General features: G+C 44.4%; 1 protein-coding gene across 1 annotated transcript in view; it reads left to right on the plus strand.

Annotated features, from left to right (window-relative positions):
- Positions 1 to 19,399, plus strand: part of LOC104620299 (acetyl-CoA carboxylase-like) — a gene marked incomplete at both ends in the record, with an annotated part of 78,895 nt that overhangs the window by 33,348 nt on the left and 26,148 nt on the right. Inside the window, 5 exon segments of the mRNA XM_010286477.1 lie at positions 1 to 89; positions 12,744 to 13,013; positions 13,377 to 13,474; positions 14,671 to 14,791; positions 15,257 to 15,367. The exon segment at positions 1 to 89 is cut by the window's left edge and continues 31 nt beyond it. Of these exon segments, the coding sequence (XP_010284779.1) occupies positions 1 to 89; positions 12,744 to 13,013; positions 13,377 to 13,474; positions 14,671 to 14,791; positions 15,257 to 15,367 (689 nt within the window).

Below are 19,399 nucleotides of genomic sequence, written 5' to 3' on the forward strand. Positions count from 1 at the left end.
TGCCTTCTGACATACTAACGTACACTGAATTGGTGTTGGATGATCAGGGCCAGCTCGTGCACATGAACAGGCTGCCGGGAGGAAATGAGGCAAGTTGCACTTTCTTTAACGCTACTTTTCTTTCCATGTCCTGCAGTATATTGTGTTTTGGACTAGGTTTGACAATTGTAATAAAAATTTACCAGCCAGGCACAAAATCTATTCATTCAGTCTTTCACAGATGAAATCTCTCCCTTGAAAATGAGATTTTTTGTTTCATTAAAAATTAATACCTTCCATACAATGGGTGTTTTAACCTCAGTAGTAAATGATGATTCCATTTCAAACCTGTGCCTATGCTGTTTTTCGTTCATAATTAAAAAGTGCTCATTCAGCTATTCTAGGTAACTGGGATTTATATTTGAGCAAAATATGTTTTACAAGACTAAACAGAAATGTTTTAATTCACTTAAAAAATGAAAAACCAATTTTATGGTTTCCATTTAAATACTCACCATGCAGTTTGTGTAGCACACTGGCAAGGTGTGTGCAACATCCCCCTCTAGTGAATGATTTACTCGAGACTAACAACCTGCTAATGCTGTTGGGGTAATGTAGTTACTCCTGCAGCTCAAGCAGGAGGAGATTGTACTGTTGTGGTGGGCTTTTACCTAAGCAAGCCAAAGATTGCACCGTCGAAATGACTGGAGAATAAAGCTAACTAGCAGAGGATGTGTTTATTTTTTTTGCCTAGCCTAGGTGGGGTTCAATAAGTGAATGTTCCTACAGTAATTTAAATTTGAACTGTTGTAAGTGGTGGTATCATTTGTTTTTTTCTCGGCATCATTGAACTAGCACCGTCCTTTTACTAGATAGGTAACATAAGATTTGCAAAAGCTTCGTTCAAAAACGTCAAGTATAGCGATGAGAGGAAATAGGGGTTTTCATCACTATTTACTGCATGTGTCTTGTCAGGGGAGGGTTTTGAATATGATGTTTTCAAATTGAACCTAATCAGTAAATGGCGACTATGGGAGCACTGTGTCTTTTTCTTTTGCTGGCCTATAGGAGAAATGTTTTAACTAGTATAATTAAACTTGAAATGAGCTATTCCCTGCATTCTTAGTGAAAGCTGAGGCTGCGGTGCTGTGGAGGCTTATGCCATCATCCCTCTCTCTTTCTCTGCTCTCATTTAGCGTTTGAGTGGATGGTGGCTGGGGAAATAGCGAAGTCCCTCAGGGACGTAGCTCTGTTCTTGCTGAAATTACAAGCACAGAGCTGCCTGGGCATGAACATGTAGTGTTTACTCTGCCAGTATGAATACAAATAGTCTTATTATAAAAGATTCTGTACCCAAAGACCACCAAAAAAAATTAGGAGGCTTTTTTAACCCTTGGTAGACTTATTTGTGCTCAATCTGTACAGAAATGACACGGCTGTTGTGGAGTGCATGGTGTTGTTATCTAATGCACAGGTTCTGTGGTCGTTACGCCGAGGAGTCACTGGAAAGTGAGATAAACAAGGGGAAAATAGGATGTTCCCCCCACATTTTTCAGTCTGGCTGCTGAAGACCACTCCTTGTGGAGGTATATGGCAGACTCTAACCTGCTTTTTAATGACTTCCCAGAAACGAGGTGAGGGTGCTGGCCGCGGCGATGAGATCCCCGCCCAGGGTTCGGGGTCTCGGGGAGCCCAGAGAGGCGTGCAGCTCGCGGCGGGTAGTGCTAAGCTGTCAGCCCGGCCCGTCTGCAGCGGGGCGAGTCGCTGTAGGACCATGCGCAGCTGGAGTGAGGGTTGAGGCTTTGGTATTGAATCCTGTTCCCAATAGCCGCTGCACACAATGGCACTCATTCACAGGTGAGAGCGGGCGATCTGCGGAAGAGGTTCCAGCAGCAATCTGAAGGACAGGTGACATTCAGGAGGTGATGAGCTGCCGAACAGACTCATTCCTCCATGCTGCACTTTCTTTGTCTGCTGAGCTGACTTCAGACTTTTATGGTTTAATTCTGTTCAAATTTTCACAAACGTGTGCGCTCAAGTTTCTCTTTCCAAAGAAGATGGCTGCAGGGGTGGAGAAGGAAGAGACAGGAAGCTAGATAAATTCAGAGCATAAGCCTTTTCTTTGTTAAGGCTGTAAGTGGATCCGTTCTGCTTTTTTTTGAGAATCAGTCTGCATAGCATCTGGGCAGAGAAATACAGCATCCTATCTGCCAGGAAGCAAAGATCCTTGGGGTAATCCATCTCTGTGGCAGTAGCTGGTAGTGTTGCATAGGAAGAGGAGACAAGCCACGAGGAGCAGGAGAAAATATTAATTGGTTCTGCTCTTCTTCCATATGATACAATGGTGAGCTGTTCTCAAAGCATGGCATGTTTCATCAACTCTCTAAACTCGTTCGAATTTGTTAAGGAAGAGTTTTGTCCTCGGATAGATGTATTTGACTTCAAAATGCCAGAAGCCCATGTGCACTGAAAATCGTGTTCCGGGGGAGATGGTCCCAAGAGAGATGAGTACAGTGGGAAGCTGAAGTTCCCCAGCTTTGCAGTGGCTTGCTCGGTAGCCTTAGTCCAAGTTTTCACTGCTTCACTTTGTTCATATCCTAATGAGATGGGACTGCTTTGGGGTGTTATGAGGATAAGTTAGACAAATATGTTTTAAGAGTGTTTGAATTTGTACTTGCTAAGTAAGTGCTGGATATTATGTTATACAGCATTCCCCCGGTTTTGGTTAGTAACCCTTGGTAGTCTGTGCCAATGGAGTCTGTGCCCCAGAGATGCAGAGGTGTGAGCTGTTCCCAGTTCCCAGTGAGCTGACAGATGGGGAGCGCTTGGTAGGATCTTTCCAAGTAAAGGTGTTTTGTTCTGCCCCCCCCCCCCCCGCTTTCTTCCCAGCAAAAGTTGCTGATTTTCTGAATCCAAACTCTTTTGAGAGATTGTACATCATGTCTTTTTTACTAAAGAAGAAATTTTTGTTGAAAACTTCTGTAAATACAGCTGCTGTTTAGTGCATTTAGGTTCCTATTACTGTTCTACTTGTTCTAGATCGGAGACTCGCACACAGCTGTTCCCCCATTGCAGGTGAGTGGCTTACCATCGTGGTATCGGCTGTTCTGAGGTAGGGCTTGTCTTTCCTGTTGGAGCTGTGCTACGGGGTATGAACAATTACATTTTCTTGGGATCAAGACACTCTTCCTCTTAAAGTATTCAACTGAGCTGAGTGCCCTAATTGTTTTAGCTAGCAGGCGAAATTGAGAAACCAGCATAAAATCCAGGAGATTTGTGGTCAGCGTGTTCAGCTGGTTGTCAACAAGCAAAGTTCCAACCCCTGCTCTAATGTGGGGCAGAGAAGGAGCTCGAAGCTGAGTTTCTCCTGCCCTCTCAGAGTTTGCAAGCAGCATTCTGGGCTAACCTGTCTGTGTTTTCAGGAAAATCTGTGAAATGGGAATTCTCAAGAACTTTCACAATACAAGAGGTTTTTCTCTGCTTAGCTTGCGACTACTTCACGTAGCCCACCACCTCATTTGGCAGTAATTATCTCTTTGCTAGTAGTCTCCACAAAGAAGCCAAGGATTTAATGGACCATGAAAATACAACTTGCTATTTATTCTTAGACAGTGCTTGCTCCTTCTGAGCAGAGGATCCTCTGTCTTGTCAGTGCCACGCGGGGGAGCTTGCAGTGCTGCTGGCCCTGCCGCCTACTCCTGCGGCACAGAAGACGTCCCTAATGCAGGGCCTTTTTCCAACCTCTTGTCCGCTCAGTGCAGCCAGAGTTCTTCCCGAAGTGCATCGGCTCTTTCTTTGGACTGCGGACAGAAACCTGGATGTTGCCTGGAGCTTTCTGCTAGGTGGTTTCTATTCTGGATCCTTCCTGTTAAGCTTGTGAACTGTGTCCTGGTCTCTAGTTACGTGGGGTTTTTTTTGTCCTCTATTACTAGTCTGGCTGCTTTGACACCTCTGCTCACATGTGAGACTGTTCTGATAAGCCCTGTCTGCTACCAGAGGATTTCAGTAAGCCAACACCCTTGACAAGACTAAACGTGCCACGCTAAAAAGTTGAGAACAGTTTGTAAATAATTCTCAGAGCCAGCAGGTATAGAAGGGAGTTGAAGACAACAGTGTTTTATCAGCAGAATCAAACACCAGTTGATAGCGCCCTTCTAATGCGCCTGACTAAAGAATAGACTGTGGGACAAGTGGGGTATAATTTATGGTACAACTGTGAGTGTATCAAGGACGAAGCGCCAGAGGTGGATGCTCAGCCTGACTCCAGTCTGACTCATAACATAGACACGGACCATTGAAAGGTACAGAGTTTATATAGGTGGGAGGAAAAAAATCCACTTGTAGTTGTTTGTAATCTCATGCATTTTACTCTAAAGTGTCTTTAAGAAGAAAGTTTTTTCATACCACAGCCTGGATGCTTATCTAGATTATAACACAAGTCTTTTAATATTTCTGCTATTTTTTTTTTTTTAAGTGGAAGCCCATTTTTTTTAGTGGCACAATCTTTGGTGTTTCTGGCTAAGATCTTCACTGGGTGTGTGGGGTAGAGGTGTGTGATTGGGACTTTCTACACTAATACTGGGAGGGATGGGTTTAAAGGATGCAGCACCTCACCCTGTTTGACAGCGGAAGAGGAACCGATGGCTGTCCTCTGGGAGCCTTCTGCCCTGGAGCTCACCTCTGTCCTGCGTGTCATCTAAGCCGCTGATGTTGCTCTGTAGTTACCCGGCTGTGCTAAAATGGGGAAGTCTCTGAAAGAGTCAGAAATTGTGTGAACACAGACAAGTGAACGGGACTAGAGTTCAGAAGCGTATGGCAACGCGCACAGTATTTAAAAATGTGTTGGTTGCAGTAGCTCTGCTGAAGACACATCCTGTGATGCAGTGACACCCTCTTCAAATGCCCATTGAAGGCAGCTTTGTTCCGAAGATTAGCATATTAGCTGAAATCTTAGTGTGAAAAGGTAATTCCCTCAGCCTGTTGGAGAACTCAATATATTACTTGTCATTCTTGAGCTGGGCATTCTGATACTTTTCTATAGCACTTTATGTATTTTGACTACAATTTACCGTGATCCTCTGGCACTAGGACTTGCACCATCCACTGATAAAACCTGACTAATCTTCAAGGACAAGGAGAAAGTGAGCGTAAGGAGTGCCTGAAGCAACATCCCGCGTTACCCTTCATCTCCGTCTCACGCAGTGTCCATGTAAAATGTGTCATTTTCCCTATTGGCACTAGATGTCACAGTTTTTCCTTCTCAGTAGCATGAGGATCAGAAATAATCCATAATCAGAGCTGTTAGCTGGAGCGTTGGCAGGAACCCTTTCTTGTGAACGTGGGAAGGCTTGGCCAGGTGAAATTCAGGACGGCAGCGGGCAGAGGGCTGCCGAAACTCTGCTTCGGCAGCTCCCTGGATTGCCTGGGGCTGAAAGGTGTAGCTAATGAATTTTATACAAGCAAAGCTTAATAGTTGAACTGCATGTTCTGCTTTGTCACCCCATGTTCCTGCATTTTATGACAGGCACAGGGTATTAAAACATCCGCTGGGCTACTTGTGGTGGATGGTAAGTACTTGAGAAAAGCAGAGGATGGGTGATGGCAAAGTCAGTGAATTAACGTGAAGGTGAAGGAAAACACTCGTGCGTCTTCTCCCCCCTGCCCCACCACTATTTTTCCCAGAGATTACTGTAAAAATAGTTGTTTCTCTTTGAGTTTCGCAACCTTTCTTCTTGGTGAGTTTTGGGAACAATTCTGACCTGAAGGCTCTTCTGGCAGTAGGAATGGGTTTAAATAACAGGGAAGCTGGACAACTATTTGTGCTGCGCAGCAAGTGGCGACTCCTCATCTGAAATACTCATGATGCAATTTCAGAAGGTGATCCTCCTTTGGCAGAATAATTTTAGCCCCTGTCAATGAGATGCTCGGAGGTCACGACAAGACGTGGGGGTAGGGATCAAGACAGAACACGTTTTTGTCATGGACTGGAGAGTGTTACTTTCAGTAAAAGGTGGAATGTCTTGTGACAAGTGGAATATGATATAATTAAAAGAAGGTCCTCCTAGCATCACTGACAGCTAATTTTTTTTTCTCACTTACATGCCTAGATCATTTAATGTAACTTTAAGAGTAGCAGGTGAGTGCACGGGAGGATGGGACTGGTGTGGGGGCATCTTTTGAACTCCGAGAGTTGGGGTGGATGCGTGTCACAGTGTATATGGAGCATCTCCTTTGCTGAACAGGGGTTGTACAGTCAAGCAGGAGTACTCTGTAATGCCTTGAATTGATGGAAGGGTTAATATTAATGCAGATCAGTATTTCCAATGTGCTATTTCTCACCGTGTTGTAGACGCAGTGTCTCCAATGACCTGATTTTTAAAAAGATACATGTATGCTATAGCAATACTAGAAGATCAAGGTTTGAAGTGGTTTTCCTTATGGAACCAGAGGGTATGAGCCTCTAAGATATACCCTTGAGCTAGAATTTATCACAATTATTTAAAAGATGAGTTTTTGGAAGGTTATAAGGAAATCCATTGAACAGATTATTTTTTGTTGGTGGTGGTTTAGGTGATTTTAATCAGATATGACTGTTGAATTTCATAATGCTATTGAGCAAATACAGAAACTTAGTTTTGTTACCTTTCTTTTAATTCTGACTTTTATCAAATGTTTACACTCAAATCACACCTCTAAGAGGTGTTTGTGGTATTTATTAACTGTTTACAAAAATTGAATTCTTGGCAGGAAATAACCCCACGCATCACAGGTGAGGCTCTCGGAGGATGCTGAAATCAGTGACTGCCCAAATCATGTCTTATTCAAAGAGCAACAAGAACTCCAAATTTCTTGGAGGGTTTTAAAATCCTCAAATACATGCATTACTAGATCAGAGATGTAAGTGGTGGTGCAAAAAGTTTTATTCTATATTTTAATCTATACGTTTGAATACATCGTGTATATGGATAATATGGATGCTGTAGACAAGAAAGTTCTTGCCTACGAGAAAGCTCCTAATGAAGGTTATCCGTCGCTCTCTGTAATATATCTTCATCTGTCTGTAACTTCAGCAGATGCAAACTATTTCAGTTGAAGTTTTCAAGCCTTGCAATCTACCCAGGGAAAAGACATTTATTGTTTAGTTTGGAAAGCTTCATTAAAAATGGTTTTGTTTTGGTGAAAAAGCTGGCAGCATTGCTCACGGTTGCTTTTGTGGGCTTGCAGCAGGAGCTTGAATTTCCTGGAGACTTTGGTTTGGGTTTGGCATTATGCCTTTTGCTGTCCCCAAGAGACACTGTGCAAGCTTCATACCTTGAAACACAGATGTGTGTGCAGTAAAAACTGCTTTTACACTGTCTTTAACGGGTTTTTATGAGCTTTCCTTCTGGTGCTCTGTGTATCCATCGGCTTTCCCTGAAGATCAGCCAGCCTTTCGCTGGTTTGCTTCCTGGCTTGCCATCCACGTGCCCTTTGGTCTGGTGCGGGGAACCAAGAGAGTACAGATTCACACCTTCTTCAGTCCACTGTACTGCACGACGCCTTTTTTCGCCTTTTTGTGAGCAGGCCTTTGCCGTGTCTCATCCTGGAACCGTTTCTTCCCATCTCTCATCCGCTTGGCCGCGTGCTGTTCAGAAGAGCCATGCCAGCGTGTGCTTGGCTGTGCTGCCTGCGACCACTGCTTTGATCGCTAAATGACACCTTTTTCAGAGCCAAGAAGAGAATGAAGGAATCCTGGGTTTTGGCACTCCACCCTTGTCGAGGCATTGAGTCCGAATGCCTCTGGCAAACCACGTGCATCATGCCCTTTTCCTGGGAGTTGGTTCATGCCGAAGATAAAAATTCTACAGCTTTTGGTCATGGTGTAAGTGCAGAGTGTCTCTCTTTTAGATCTGAAGTTCTGGGCATCAGATTCGAAGGATGAAGTACCAAAATTGCTGTGTCTGCGTCAAGTAAAATTTCCTGGGATGTGTTTGTTCCCTTTATAAAACACGCCTTGTCCACAGCAATGCAGCAGGGTGATTCAGCCACCCAGGCATCAGTGGACCCTGGTTTACCTCCAGAAAAGACAGAGGTTGTGGAGGGGGACTAAAGCACACACGTGTTTCTTGATTTAACAAGGTCAGAACACGCGTGCACAGCGGGGGCGAAATGTGCTTTCATTAATGTTCAGCTTCAGCATTTCCAGTGCTCACCTGCTAGACCGCTACAACTGTTGCATTTGCTTTCTTATTATAACTTTTGTATGGAATAAATACTGACATGTATTAACGTTTGGGATTTTTTAACGTATGTAAAACTTAAACGCGAAACAGATGCAATAGATTGGAAACGCGACAAAATAGTTGCCAGGGTTCTCGAAGTTCAGTTGTCCTACTTAGAGATTTCAAGACCCGCATTCAGGTTTCCAAATTTGCACATAAATAAAATGAAGCATGGCATGAAGTACCTAGGTTCAAGTAGCATCCTTGTTGTGAGAGAAATAGAATAATCCAGGACAATTGGCATGGCTCAAGTGGAGAAGCTGTCAAATAATAAGCTGTTCTCGTTTACATCAGGTTTTGTCAGCTGTGCTTCTCCAGGAATTACAGATCCTGCTAGAAAGAGGCTTAAAAGCTCCCTCTGCCCGAAGACCGGCCACCATTCACGCTGGCTGCCCTTCGTTTGCAGTCTGTCGTGCTTTCAGGACGGAGACTTGGGATCAGTTTCTTCCCCATTCCCCTCGGTGCCTGTTGTCAACAGCTCCGGCTGCCACTAGCAGTCAATTTGTAACTGCCTCAGTGTGTGTATTACTGTTCACATCGATAGCGCAATTAATGTTGAAGTCAATTTTGGTGTTAATTTTAGGCCATGATTAGTGTTGACACTGTGTGTCAAACTAATGGCATTTATGAGCGCCATGAAAATGAACGTTAGTTAATATCATGTTTTTACTGTCTGTTAATGGTTACATTAAGCCAAAGATCTAGTGGGAGAAGGTGTGTATAAAATTATATATATAAAACTTGTGTGTAATATATGTGTGTCATGCAATTCTGCATTGCTGGTGCTATTCAGGGAGCAAATGACATCTGAGTACTGAATCCTAATCACAGTTTGGAACATCAGAAATAATGATCACTTCTGATCGGAGGTTGTGAATAATTCATCTGGTTTGATTTTCACGTTCTGTCCAGTGATACTTTTCAAACCAAATGTGTTCGTACAGGAGAATAATGGTCCCACTTCTTATGGAAATACTGTGGCACAAATCATTTTGCCAACATAAAAACAGTTAAATAAGACGCTTCCTGCTTTTATTTTTTCCTCCTTCATTCCCGGGTGTGCTGGGAATAGAGCTGTGCAGGAGAAGCCCTTCCAAACTGTGCTGGCTCTTAAAAAGAGCCTGTTTTGAAGCCAGTGCCGCTTACCATCACCCATTATTGTTCTGACAGTGCTCTTAGGTGATTAGCTCAGCCTGTCTAATTAACCTGTGAACTCTCCTTTTTTTTTTGGCATGCTGCCGTTAACTTAAAAATCTCATCTTTTTTTTTTTTTTTTTCTTTTCTAAAATAGAAAGCTATCCTCCACTGCCCATAAATTTAAACAGAATCTACATTGTTCATAGCAAATAAAACCGTAGTTGTGTCCTGTGATTTTTATTACTGCATAAATGGCAAAAAACACGCTATGTTATTGGGGAGGCAAAAAGACACACACGTTAATAAAGTGGTGCATTTAATTCTTCTTTTCTTAAACAGCATATGGCTGCTCCATATTTATCAGCTATAAACTATTTTCAAGAGTTTGTGTTTATGATGCCCTGGCTAGATAGTTTTTTCTGTTTTACTAGTGAGTATTAACAAAAGGGATTTTATTTATGGAGAGGATACACTATCTCTGGTTAGGGAACTATTCCGAGACTTGGGCTACAATCTGAATTTTCTAAATAGGAAATTCTCTTTATTTGCCTGTTTTCTGAACTGTCAAAAATCATCAAGCTGATGAAAGGGAGGAAAATCTCTTGCATCTTGATAGGCGAGACGGACTATGGGACCAGCCCTGGAGACTCACCGAGCTTGGTCGCTAGACCCTAAGCCCTGGAGCAAGCATTAATTCATCTGCCTCACATGTGAGCGGAGGGTGCTAGGTTTTTACTTTCAGTATGTTGTGGTTATTCTGTAGGTTTCTGGCAGGGTCTTTATGTGTTTCTGTCGTGCAGTTCACTGCAGTGTTTAGCAAGTACAAAGCCTGAGCGTTTCTGCCATTGCTCGTGCGCCTTGTGTTCATGTGCTGGCGCTGGAAGCTTCCCGGTGCGGTCCTGGCTGATGGCATCAGTGTAGCTGTAAGGAAATGACTACTTAGGCAAAAACCTGTAAATTAGCGTTACTTCTGTGCTACTTTGGAAGAAGTTCATGGTGCAGTTTTAAAGAGAATATTATCCCATCTTCCCTTTGGGTTTCTACCAATAACTAAAGCTGGTTTCTGAGGTGGTATCAGCAAGATTTGCTAAGTGCTCTCTTAAGAATTTTAGTTAAGGCAGGAAAAAAAAAAGCCTGTAAAATACAGTAAAGAACTGAGCTGCAGCAGGTGATGGGGTATAGACAGGCACCCCTTATTTCTTAGAGGCTAATCTTGAAGCCTTTAACTTTGGATTTGCAGACTTTTTTAACTGGCTGTTCCTAATTGCAGGCTTGCCCACAGTTGAGCATTAGAACAGGGACACAATATCCAGCCCCTGGCATCTCTTTTCCTGCCACAGGTCAGAAGGACAAAGCTGACTTTTCTTCTCCTTTTTTCACCTTTATTCTTACTTTTTCTGCTATGAAAAAGTAAGTTTTCGCTCTCTACAACTACCTGAAAGGGGGTTGTGGCGACGAGGGTGTTGGCCTCTTCTCCCAAGTAACTAGTGATAGGACGAGAGGAAATGGCCTCAAGTTGTGCCAGAGGAGGTTTAGATTGGATATTAGGAAAAATTTCTTCACTGAGGGGGTGGTCAGGCATTGGAACAGGCTGCCCAGGGAGATGGTGGAGTCGCCATCTCTGGAAGTGTTCAAAAAACGTGTGGATGTGGCGCTTCAGGACATGGTTTAGGGAACATGGTGGTGCTGGATTAATGGTTGGACTTGATGATCTTGAAGGTCCTTTCCAACCTTAGTGATTCTGTGATTCTTTCTGTGAAAGTCCATCAGTAGAAGAGCAGAAGTCCAATGAACGCCTTTGGCTCTGTAGGTTGGTTTGGGATGAATGGGGTGGTTCTTCCAGACTCTGGACTGGTTGTCTGTCTGACCCCTGGTCTCTTTGCACACACTTTTGGTCTGTGTGCCTGACCCACAGCTGCATCCAGTTGTTCTACAGCATTACAACTTTTCCCTTTAATTTTGCAATAATACTGGTATTATAGCAAAGCATCCCACTGATTTTTTGGGGATTTATGCTCCTATCTTTGAAATTGCTACAGTATCTCTCTCTTCCAAACGCTGCAGTTAGGTGCTAAGATGTAATTGTAAATCTGCAAATATTCAGAGGCAAACAAATTAATCCCTTATGACGTACCAGTCAAAACAACAGTAGATAAAACTGAGACCGAGGAGAAGATGGGCTGAAACACCATCATTCTGTTAACTTGCAATCTCAGCTCTCAAAAGGGGAGGTGTAAGGGACCGATCTGCTGGTAGCCGGGTGTAATATTTTTGGATTGCTGCCTGCTTTACTTCCAATGACCCTTTGATTAGCCCCTCTGCCTTTTTATTTTTTTTAATGAGCCTATTATGGCATATCTTATTGCAGATGCTGATTGGATCTCCACTGTGTATTGTGCCATTTTGATTTGGATTAAATGGCACATATCTATCTGCTGCTTCTCCCCTCTCCCCCTCCCGCTTTAGTTCATCATGTTCAGAATTCAGAGTCTCCACAATGAGAGTTTCAACCCTCCTGATTGCAGAAGATGTGCAATCGGCTTGAGGAATGTATACGCAGAGCTTATGATCCTTGGGCAAGCAGAGACTGGGTGATGCATGTGGCTTTCAAGGGACGCTGCTATTTCCATCTGTTAATGGCATTCCAGGATGGCCAACTCCCTCGTGCAGTGATACGCAGCAGCTGAGAGATGGGAGATGCAGGGTACAGATGTTGCTGATCTCCATAAGATGGGCCAGAAGGGATCATCCGGTGATTTTAAAAAGAAAAATATGCAGCAAAAAGCATTACTTATCCAGGCAGGTTTGGAAAGAAACTGCTGCAGTATTTGGGAAGGAGAAAGGGAAGAGCCAAAGGAATGAAAGGAAGGACAGGAGAAAAAGGGAGGTAGTTAGGAAATATAAGGATTATTAAAATGAGGGCAAGGTGAAAGAGAACCAGGGTGATGAGGTTCTGGGGTGATATCTGGGTAGCCTAAGCAGATGGTCAGAAGTCCGGTACAGCAGCACATCCATCCTCGCCCTGCGAGTTCTGGCACATGGAATAAATGCAGCACCCTGTGAGAAGGGCTTGCAGAATGGGTTTTGGACCTCTGACAAATCCCTGAATGGGGAGAGGGAGGGCCAGTATTAGTGTCTTGGGTGGGAAGAGAGCAATGGAGGATGTGCTCCAGTGAGTGTGGAAAGAATCAAGTCCTGCCAGCTGTGCTCTACACTGGCAGTACATATCAGAGCTGCTGTTATCAGAGTTCTCAAAGAAAGTATATGAAGTACAATACGCATAAAAAAGGCCCCTCCGTGATTCCCCTCTTTCACATCTTGAAGGTATACATTTAGTTTGTGTTGTTCTCTGCTCTTTGATTGCAGATTGGGATGGTGGCATGGAAGATGACTCTCAAGACCCCTGAGTATCCAGAAGGCCGTGATATCATTGTCATTGGCAATGACATTACATACCGAATAGGTTCTTTTGGGCCTCAAGAGGACGTGCTGTTCCTGAGGGCTTCAGAGCTTGCTCGAACACATGGCATCCCCCGTATCTATGTGGCTGCCAACAGTGGAGCCAGGATTGGTTTGGCCGAGGAGATTCGGCACATGTTCCATGTAGCTTGGGAAGACCCAGATGACCCGTACAAGGTAAGGAGGCACAGGAATCGGAGGTGAAACTCTGCAATAGCTCACAACAGAATCTTATTTTTACACAGCTGCTTTTAATAGAGGTGAGGTAAGTATTTTCCAGACTGTTAGGTCCAAAGTTCTCCTTGGTACTGGATCTCTCAGGCAGCAGCATTGGCATCCAGAATGAGTTAGTGCTAAATATTGAAAACATCCCTAGCTTTCACTGACCTCAGCTGGAGCTCTGATGTTAAGAGAGGGTGTTCTTATCATTATCTGGAATTAAATTGTGCTCCTTTGAAACTTTGTTTTTGGAAGGGGTTATTGGGGATAGGGAAGGGACTACAGGTGGGAATGACATGAATGAACTTTTTTTTCCTGCAGGGATACAAGTACTTGTACCTGACTCCTCAAGACTATAAGAAGGTCAGTGCCCTGAACTCAGTTCACTGTGAACATGTGGAGGACAATGGAGAGTCCAGGTAAGCACAGACAGGTCAGAAGTCTATCCTTTCTGTTTATCCTTGGGTATACGAGGTGATGCATGTCACGTCCTTGTCTTCAGCTAGGATGTTCTTTAGGATCCAGATACGTAGAAAGCGGTAGCGTTGTCTGGTCAGAGCAGGGAAAGCAGAGTTAGAAGTTGTATCATGAAATGCCTTGTTTGAGGTATTGCCGCGTTGACTCCTACTGCCATAGGCCCAAGTCATGACTGAGGGTCCTGCAGTGTGATCAGGACAATGGTTCTTGCCCAAAGAATTGCAGTCTAAATTTTGAAAATTGCTTTTCAACTGGCTTCTGTAGCAAGGCTGAAGGAAGTTCCTGAGCGGAGACTAAGCCCTCTGTGCATTTTGAAGGCTTGGGCTACAGTGGTTGCACTAAAGTGCCTTATAGCCTGCGGTTTTCCACACTCATGTCTACTCCAGGTGTCTGCACCTTCCCAACTACACCCCAAAGGCAGCACATCTGAAGATGAGGTGCAAAGAAGCTTTCAGAGCTAGACTGCAGCTGCAGTGGTGTTCCTGAGCAGAGGGAGGAGGTTGCGCTCAGGAAGAAAAAAAAAAAAAAAAAGCCTAGTTTGCAGACTGGCAAGCTCTGAAAGAACAAAACTGTGGTGCTGGGTGTGGGGATGCGTGCGTGCCTGTGTGGTGGGGAAACTAGTGGCTCTCTTCCGTGAAGCACTTAAGCACATGCTCAAGTACTTTGCTTAGCAAGGGCCTAGTGGAAAAGATAGAAGCCAGTCTGAGAGCACTGAGTAAGAAGGGACCATGCTGGGAAAGGAAGGCATGAAAGAAGAAAGTAAAGAAAAGGTAAGATTATAATCTCATGTTCTATTTCTTTTTCCTTTTGGCTGCATTTGTTTCCTTTCTTGCCGTTTTGCTATAATCAGCCTGTTCATCACGTCCTGTGGGAATGACAGAAGAACACTTTTCAACGGGCATTCCTCTCCCTTGGCATTTCCTTTCTGCAGAGCTGCTTTGGCTGCTCATATGTACCACCAGTCTATGGTGTTCAGCAAGGCTGCAGAATGAGCCCATGTGCAGGTCCTGGCCGGGTTTTATGCACGTTACTCTTTGGAGCTTTAATGATATTTAGTCACTTTTCATTTTCTTCATAGCAAACTGATTCAGCAAATCGGTGGACCTTATGACTCAAAGGCTGTATGTGTCTCCCTCAGGTATAAGATAACAGATATTATCGGAAAGGAAGACGGACTTGGAATAGAGAACCTCAGAGGATCTGGCATGATTGCTGGAGAATCATCTTTAGCCTATGAGAGTATTATCACCATCAACCTGGTAATCCTCCACTGCTTTCTGTTCTTCAGACTGTATTGTCTCTTTCAGCTAAAAATCCTGCAATGATATCCAGAAGATACATCTGGGATCAGACTTCTGGTTGATGTAAATTGGCTCCTGTAGGCTTTAAGCAACACTACTTGCACCATTACAGGGCTGGGTCCCTTTCAGACTAAATTTAAAATATTTTTAGAGAACAATCCTTTGGCTTCATGTTTGCTCAGTCTGTAAGTTACTGCTTCTCTTTTTTTAAATAAAATACATATATGTTCAGATACTGTGTTTCACAAAAAAGTAGATTCTGGAGTTTTGGAGCGAGAGTAGGTTTTATAACCTTGTAATACAAACATGCCTAGTTTTATCTAGATGTTTGAATCGATAGGTTTTGGCTGTGTGGTAAGACAGAAATAAGTGTGATTTCTTTTTTCTTTTTTTCTTTTTTTCTTTTTTTTTTTTTTTTTTAAGGTTACATGTCGGGCAATTGGAATTGGGGCTTACCTTGTTCGGCTAGGGCAGAGGACTATCCAGGTTGAGAACTCTCATATAATCCTGACTGGCTGTGGAGCCCTCAACAAAGTAAGTTCTTGCATTTTAGTCTTCAGAGTTATGTGAATCGAGTTGGTGTTTCTGTGAGTTCTGCTGGAGACTCGAGGAGCTGCCACCACTCTACCTGTCATTGCACTTGGTCCCTTTTGCTTTCTCCCTTCTCGGGCTCCTCCTGATCAAGGGGAAGAACTGACACAGGGCAGCAGCTGTGAAATGTTCATGCCTTTGCAGTCGTTCCCTTTTTTCTTTTCTCTCTGGTCAGAAAGCAGTCCTTCCATGCCCCTGTTTTTCTTGACAAGAACATCATATTGACAGCCAGAGGCACTAGTCCAGGCATCCTGGCTGAGGATTGGCCGGGGACCTAGGCAGAACTGCAGATTTAAAGGCTTGAGCATGAATCAGGTGAAGGGGAAGGAGGAGAAGCAGCTTTTAACATAGGTTGTGTGCAATGAGTAAATGACAGAAGTGGAGAAGCTCGCCGACTGGGCGGCATATTCTCCCTCCCACTGTGTACTGCGATAGAGGAAACGGGGCTCTTTCCAGTGCCTGGGAGACCATGTCCCAAAATACATGGGCCAGAATCACCCCGACCTTTCAGCCACCCACAGTATTGCGTTAATACTGGGGGAGCACGGAAGCCCGAGGAAGAGTGCGGAGATGGTGATTTTCAAGGGGTCAGGCCTGCTGGAAATCTAGCTGCGGGGGGCAGGGAGGAATAACTCGGGCTGTAAGAAAACTTTCTGCTTTCACTACTAAAGTGGCTCTTCTTTTTTTTCCCCGCCAGAGGCGGTTTTTCTCCCGTGCTGCCCCAAGCCTATTAATACCGCAGCCTCCAGCTCCTTGTCTGTAGCAGACACGGCTCACAGCCGACTCTGCTCTTGTCCCTCTCACTGAGGGCTTTGTTTACGTGGGAGTTGGGATTGTGCGGGTGCGAGTGCCCTTCCCCATTGTGCAGCTTTGTTCTCGGGCACTCTCCAGCACCTGGGGTGGTTGTGCTTCATCGCAAGCTGCGTTTCAAGGAGTGCCTGCCTGACAATGGGAGATAAAAGGAAAATAGTCTCTTGTTGAATTATTCCCCTGAATAAAGGGGGCTCTACAGAAAATGGAGCATTGATCCTATCAACTCTAGGATGCAGCACCCTCAGTTAGATCTCTTACACACATCACACACACCTGCATCAATGGAAGGAAAAGAGGCATTTGAAGATCCATCCTTTAAAAAGAAATTGAGTCAGTTTAGTGCTTGCTGAAGTGGAGTAAGTTGCCTGGTTCCAGCTGTCATTTGCTGGGAATCGGGGCCCTGCAGAGTGTCCCAGATGGCAGGGCCAGTCTGTTTAGTCCTCTTATTCTGCTCTCTTCTTTCCAGGTTTAACTGCACTCTCTACCCATGGAGTGAATGTTTGTTTTTATAGGGCTAGATTAATCTCACTAAATTTTAGGCACTTAAAAATTAAGGATTTAGTCTAAATTAAGCACTTGACATCTGTCAGCAGGCGTAGGCAGAAGGAGATGCTTTCTGAGGGAGACTTACCAGTCTCAGGAATTTCAGTGGGCTGAATAATGCCATGTGTCCTTTGCTCTCCTCCCTGCTCTGTTGGAAAGGCATGTATTTTTTTTATGTAGGCACTGAACTTCTACCTGCCTAAAGATCAGGCAAAGGAGGAACCTATCGCATCCTATCCAGCTTTCCCAGTAAGAGAGCTAAGCCCAGACCCCACAATAAGTTTAGCTGTCCTTGAATAGTGGGAGACTGGGAATCCCCACTTACTCCTGGATGTTGTGTGATGTGTCTTGCTAGTTCCTTTGATCTTCATTTTCCAGTCCCTGCAGTGCTGGTCAGAGCCACCTTGAATGGATCCAGCTATAATTGTGTCCCACAAGTATGTCTGAAGTAGTGAAATGATGTCCAGTGCTAACCTGAAATGCCCAAGCTCAGTCCGGTTGAGATCGTAAGGAGAGTGTGAAGCAAACGGTGAATGCTAATGCATTTGCATCGTCCTGCCGCGGAGGCAGTATCTGCTCCGCACTTACGCGCTGTCTCCCTGTTCTTAGATGTAAACTGTTAAACACTCGTCCCTTGAACGTAGATGGACAGTTTGAATTTTCCTTTGGCTAGAAGTCAGGTCGCTATCAGCCAGGGGCCAGTTAAGCAAAGTCTTCCCTTGTAGGAATGCAGATGCTGTTTGGGCATGATATGTGATGTGTTCTTCTTCACCGCGTGAATAAGACTCCAGAAGGGTATCATGGTGGAAACCTATTGTAGTTTTTCTCTGTGGAACGAGCGAGTAGATGGTGAGAAGAGCCCTGTGCAGCAAAGTCAGTGCTTTTCTTTGTGGGAGTTAGAAGGTCGCCAGTCCAGCTGGCAGGGTCTTGAGGAAACATCATAACTGAAACAAAAATAAATAAAAGGAAACTGCTAACTTGCATGACAGTTGGAACTGAATGCTTTCTAACACGGTTGCATGCAAATAGTCCTTTAGGTTTTCCCAGTTAGGTGTCAGACATTGGGGACAATTTTTTTCAGTTGCTGACTTTTAATTACTGTCTTCATAGAGGATGGTGTACAAAGCTTATACGTGGTCTTGTGTCTGCATACGCGTCGTCTTCAAAATGTCTTCTCTCTGCAAGAAGAGAATGTGCGCTGCAAAAATGTTTCTGCAGCAATGGAGACAACTAGGCTTTCAGAGAGCAGTGAGGCTTTCTTCTGGGAAGTTGTTTGGGGTTTTGTGTTGTTTTTCTTGTTTTCTTTTTTCCTGTGAAATACTGGATTCTTCTTAATTTACAGGGGGAGCAGAGGGCGACTGTGACAAACATTACGTGCCAGCAGATCTGTTGCTGGTCTTGTTCATTATCATTATGTAAAACCAGCCTGAGGGTTTAGGTGTAGAGGGAAAGGTCCAGCTGCCAAAACCAGACTGTAACCTATAACTTAAGTGATGAGCTCAAGGTCAATGTAATTTTTAGCTGAAGCTAATGTTTAGATCTGGAGGTTGACTAATCACGTGCTGGCTGTTCGCTGCATCCGTGTCACTGCTTTGTAAGCAGGGAGGCATATCCCTGTAAGACACCTGGTATCAGGCAGGTTTAAGGATTCTCTCAGCTCCGTTGCCTGTCAGGGGTGACAAGGAAACTGCACAAGAGCTGTACAAGGTCTCCCTCTGCTCCCGATTAAGCTGTCTTTGTTTATGGTCCAGACCGACGGGCAAGGGAGAGACCTGGGGGAAAGGTGCGATGCTCTGCGGTGGGGACGGTGCTCTGCGTGTGGGGCACCGCAGCTGCATTTATCCGTACCCCTTTTGTCTTCACCATTGCATTTCAGCAGGGGGTGGAGAGGTGGAAATGACATTTCATTCCTCTCCTCTGAGTGTGTGCGCGCGCCTGTGCTGAGCCCGCTGACCCCCCTGAAAATTGAAATAATGATAATGCGCGTCTCCTGACTGCATCAAAGTATCAGCACATCAAAAGCCAGGAGGCATGAAATGCAAATGATAAAGTGAAAGCAGATGGATTGTGCATGATCGCCTGATGCCCAATGAATTTTAAAAGGTGCTGGTTCACATGGGGAGAGGGGCTGAAATAAACACGTTATCCCTGCAATTTTTTTTTTTTTGTTCTTGCCGCTCACTCCTGACAATATTTTTTCACACTTCAGCGATCAGCCACTCCATCTCTCTCCCTCCCTCTCCTTCTCTTTCTCTCCCTCTCTCTCTCGTTCGCTGTCTACCTCACACACGTCTCGGGTCACGTCGCCGCAGCTCCGGTGGAAATAATAAGATATAAACCACGAGGTTGTTATTTGCATAGAAATAGCATGGAGCCCCAGGCAGCATGGGAGAAGGACACAGAGATCATTTGTCTAAAATTTTAATGAAAACTTTTGCTGAGGCAGAGATTTTTTTTTTTTTAACTTTCCCTGCCTCTCCCTTTTTCCACCCCCATACCTTCCTCCACCTCCCTCAACTCCTTTTCCTCGTCATAAACTAAACATGGTACGATTTCATGCGAGATAGGTGACGTGCTGCTGCTATGCACTAACAGGTTCATTTTCTTTTTTTTTTTTTT

This window comes from Phaethon lepturus, unplaced genomic scaffold, assembly GCF_000687285.1.
Source record: "Phaethon lepturus isolate BGI_N335 unplaced genomic scaffold, ASM68728v1 scaffold23244, whole genome shotgun sequence".
NCBI lineage: Eukaryota > Metazoa > Chordata > Aves > Phaethontiformes > Phaethontidae > Phaethon > Phaethon lepturus.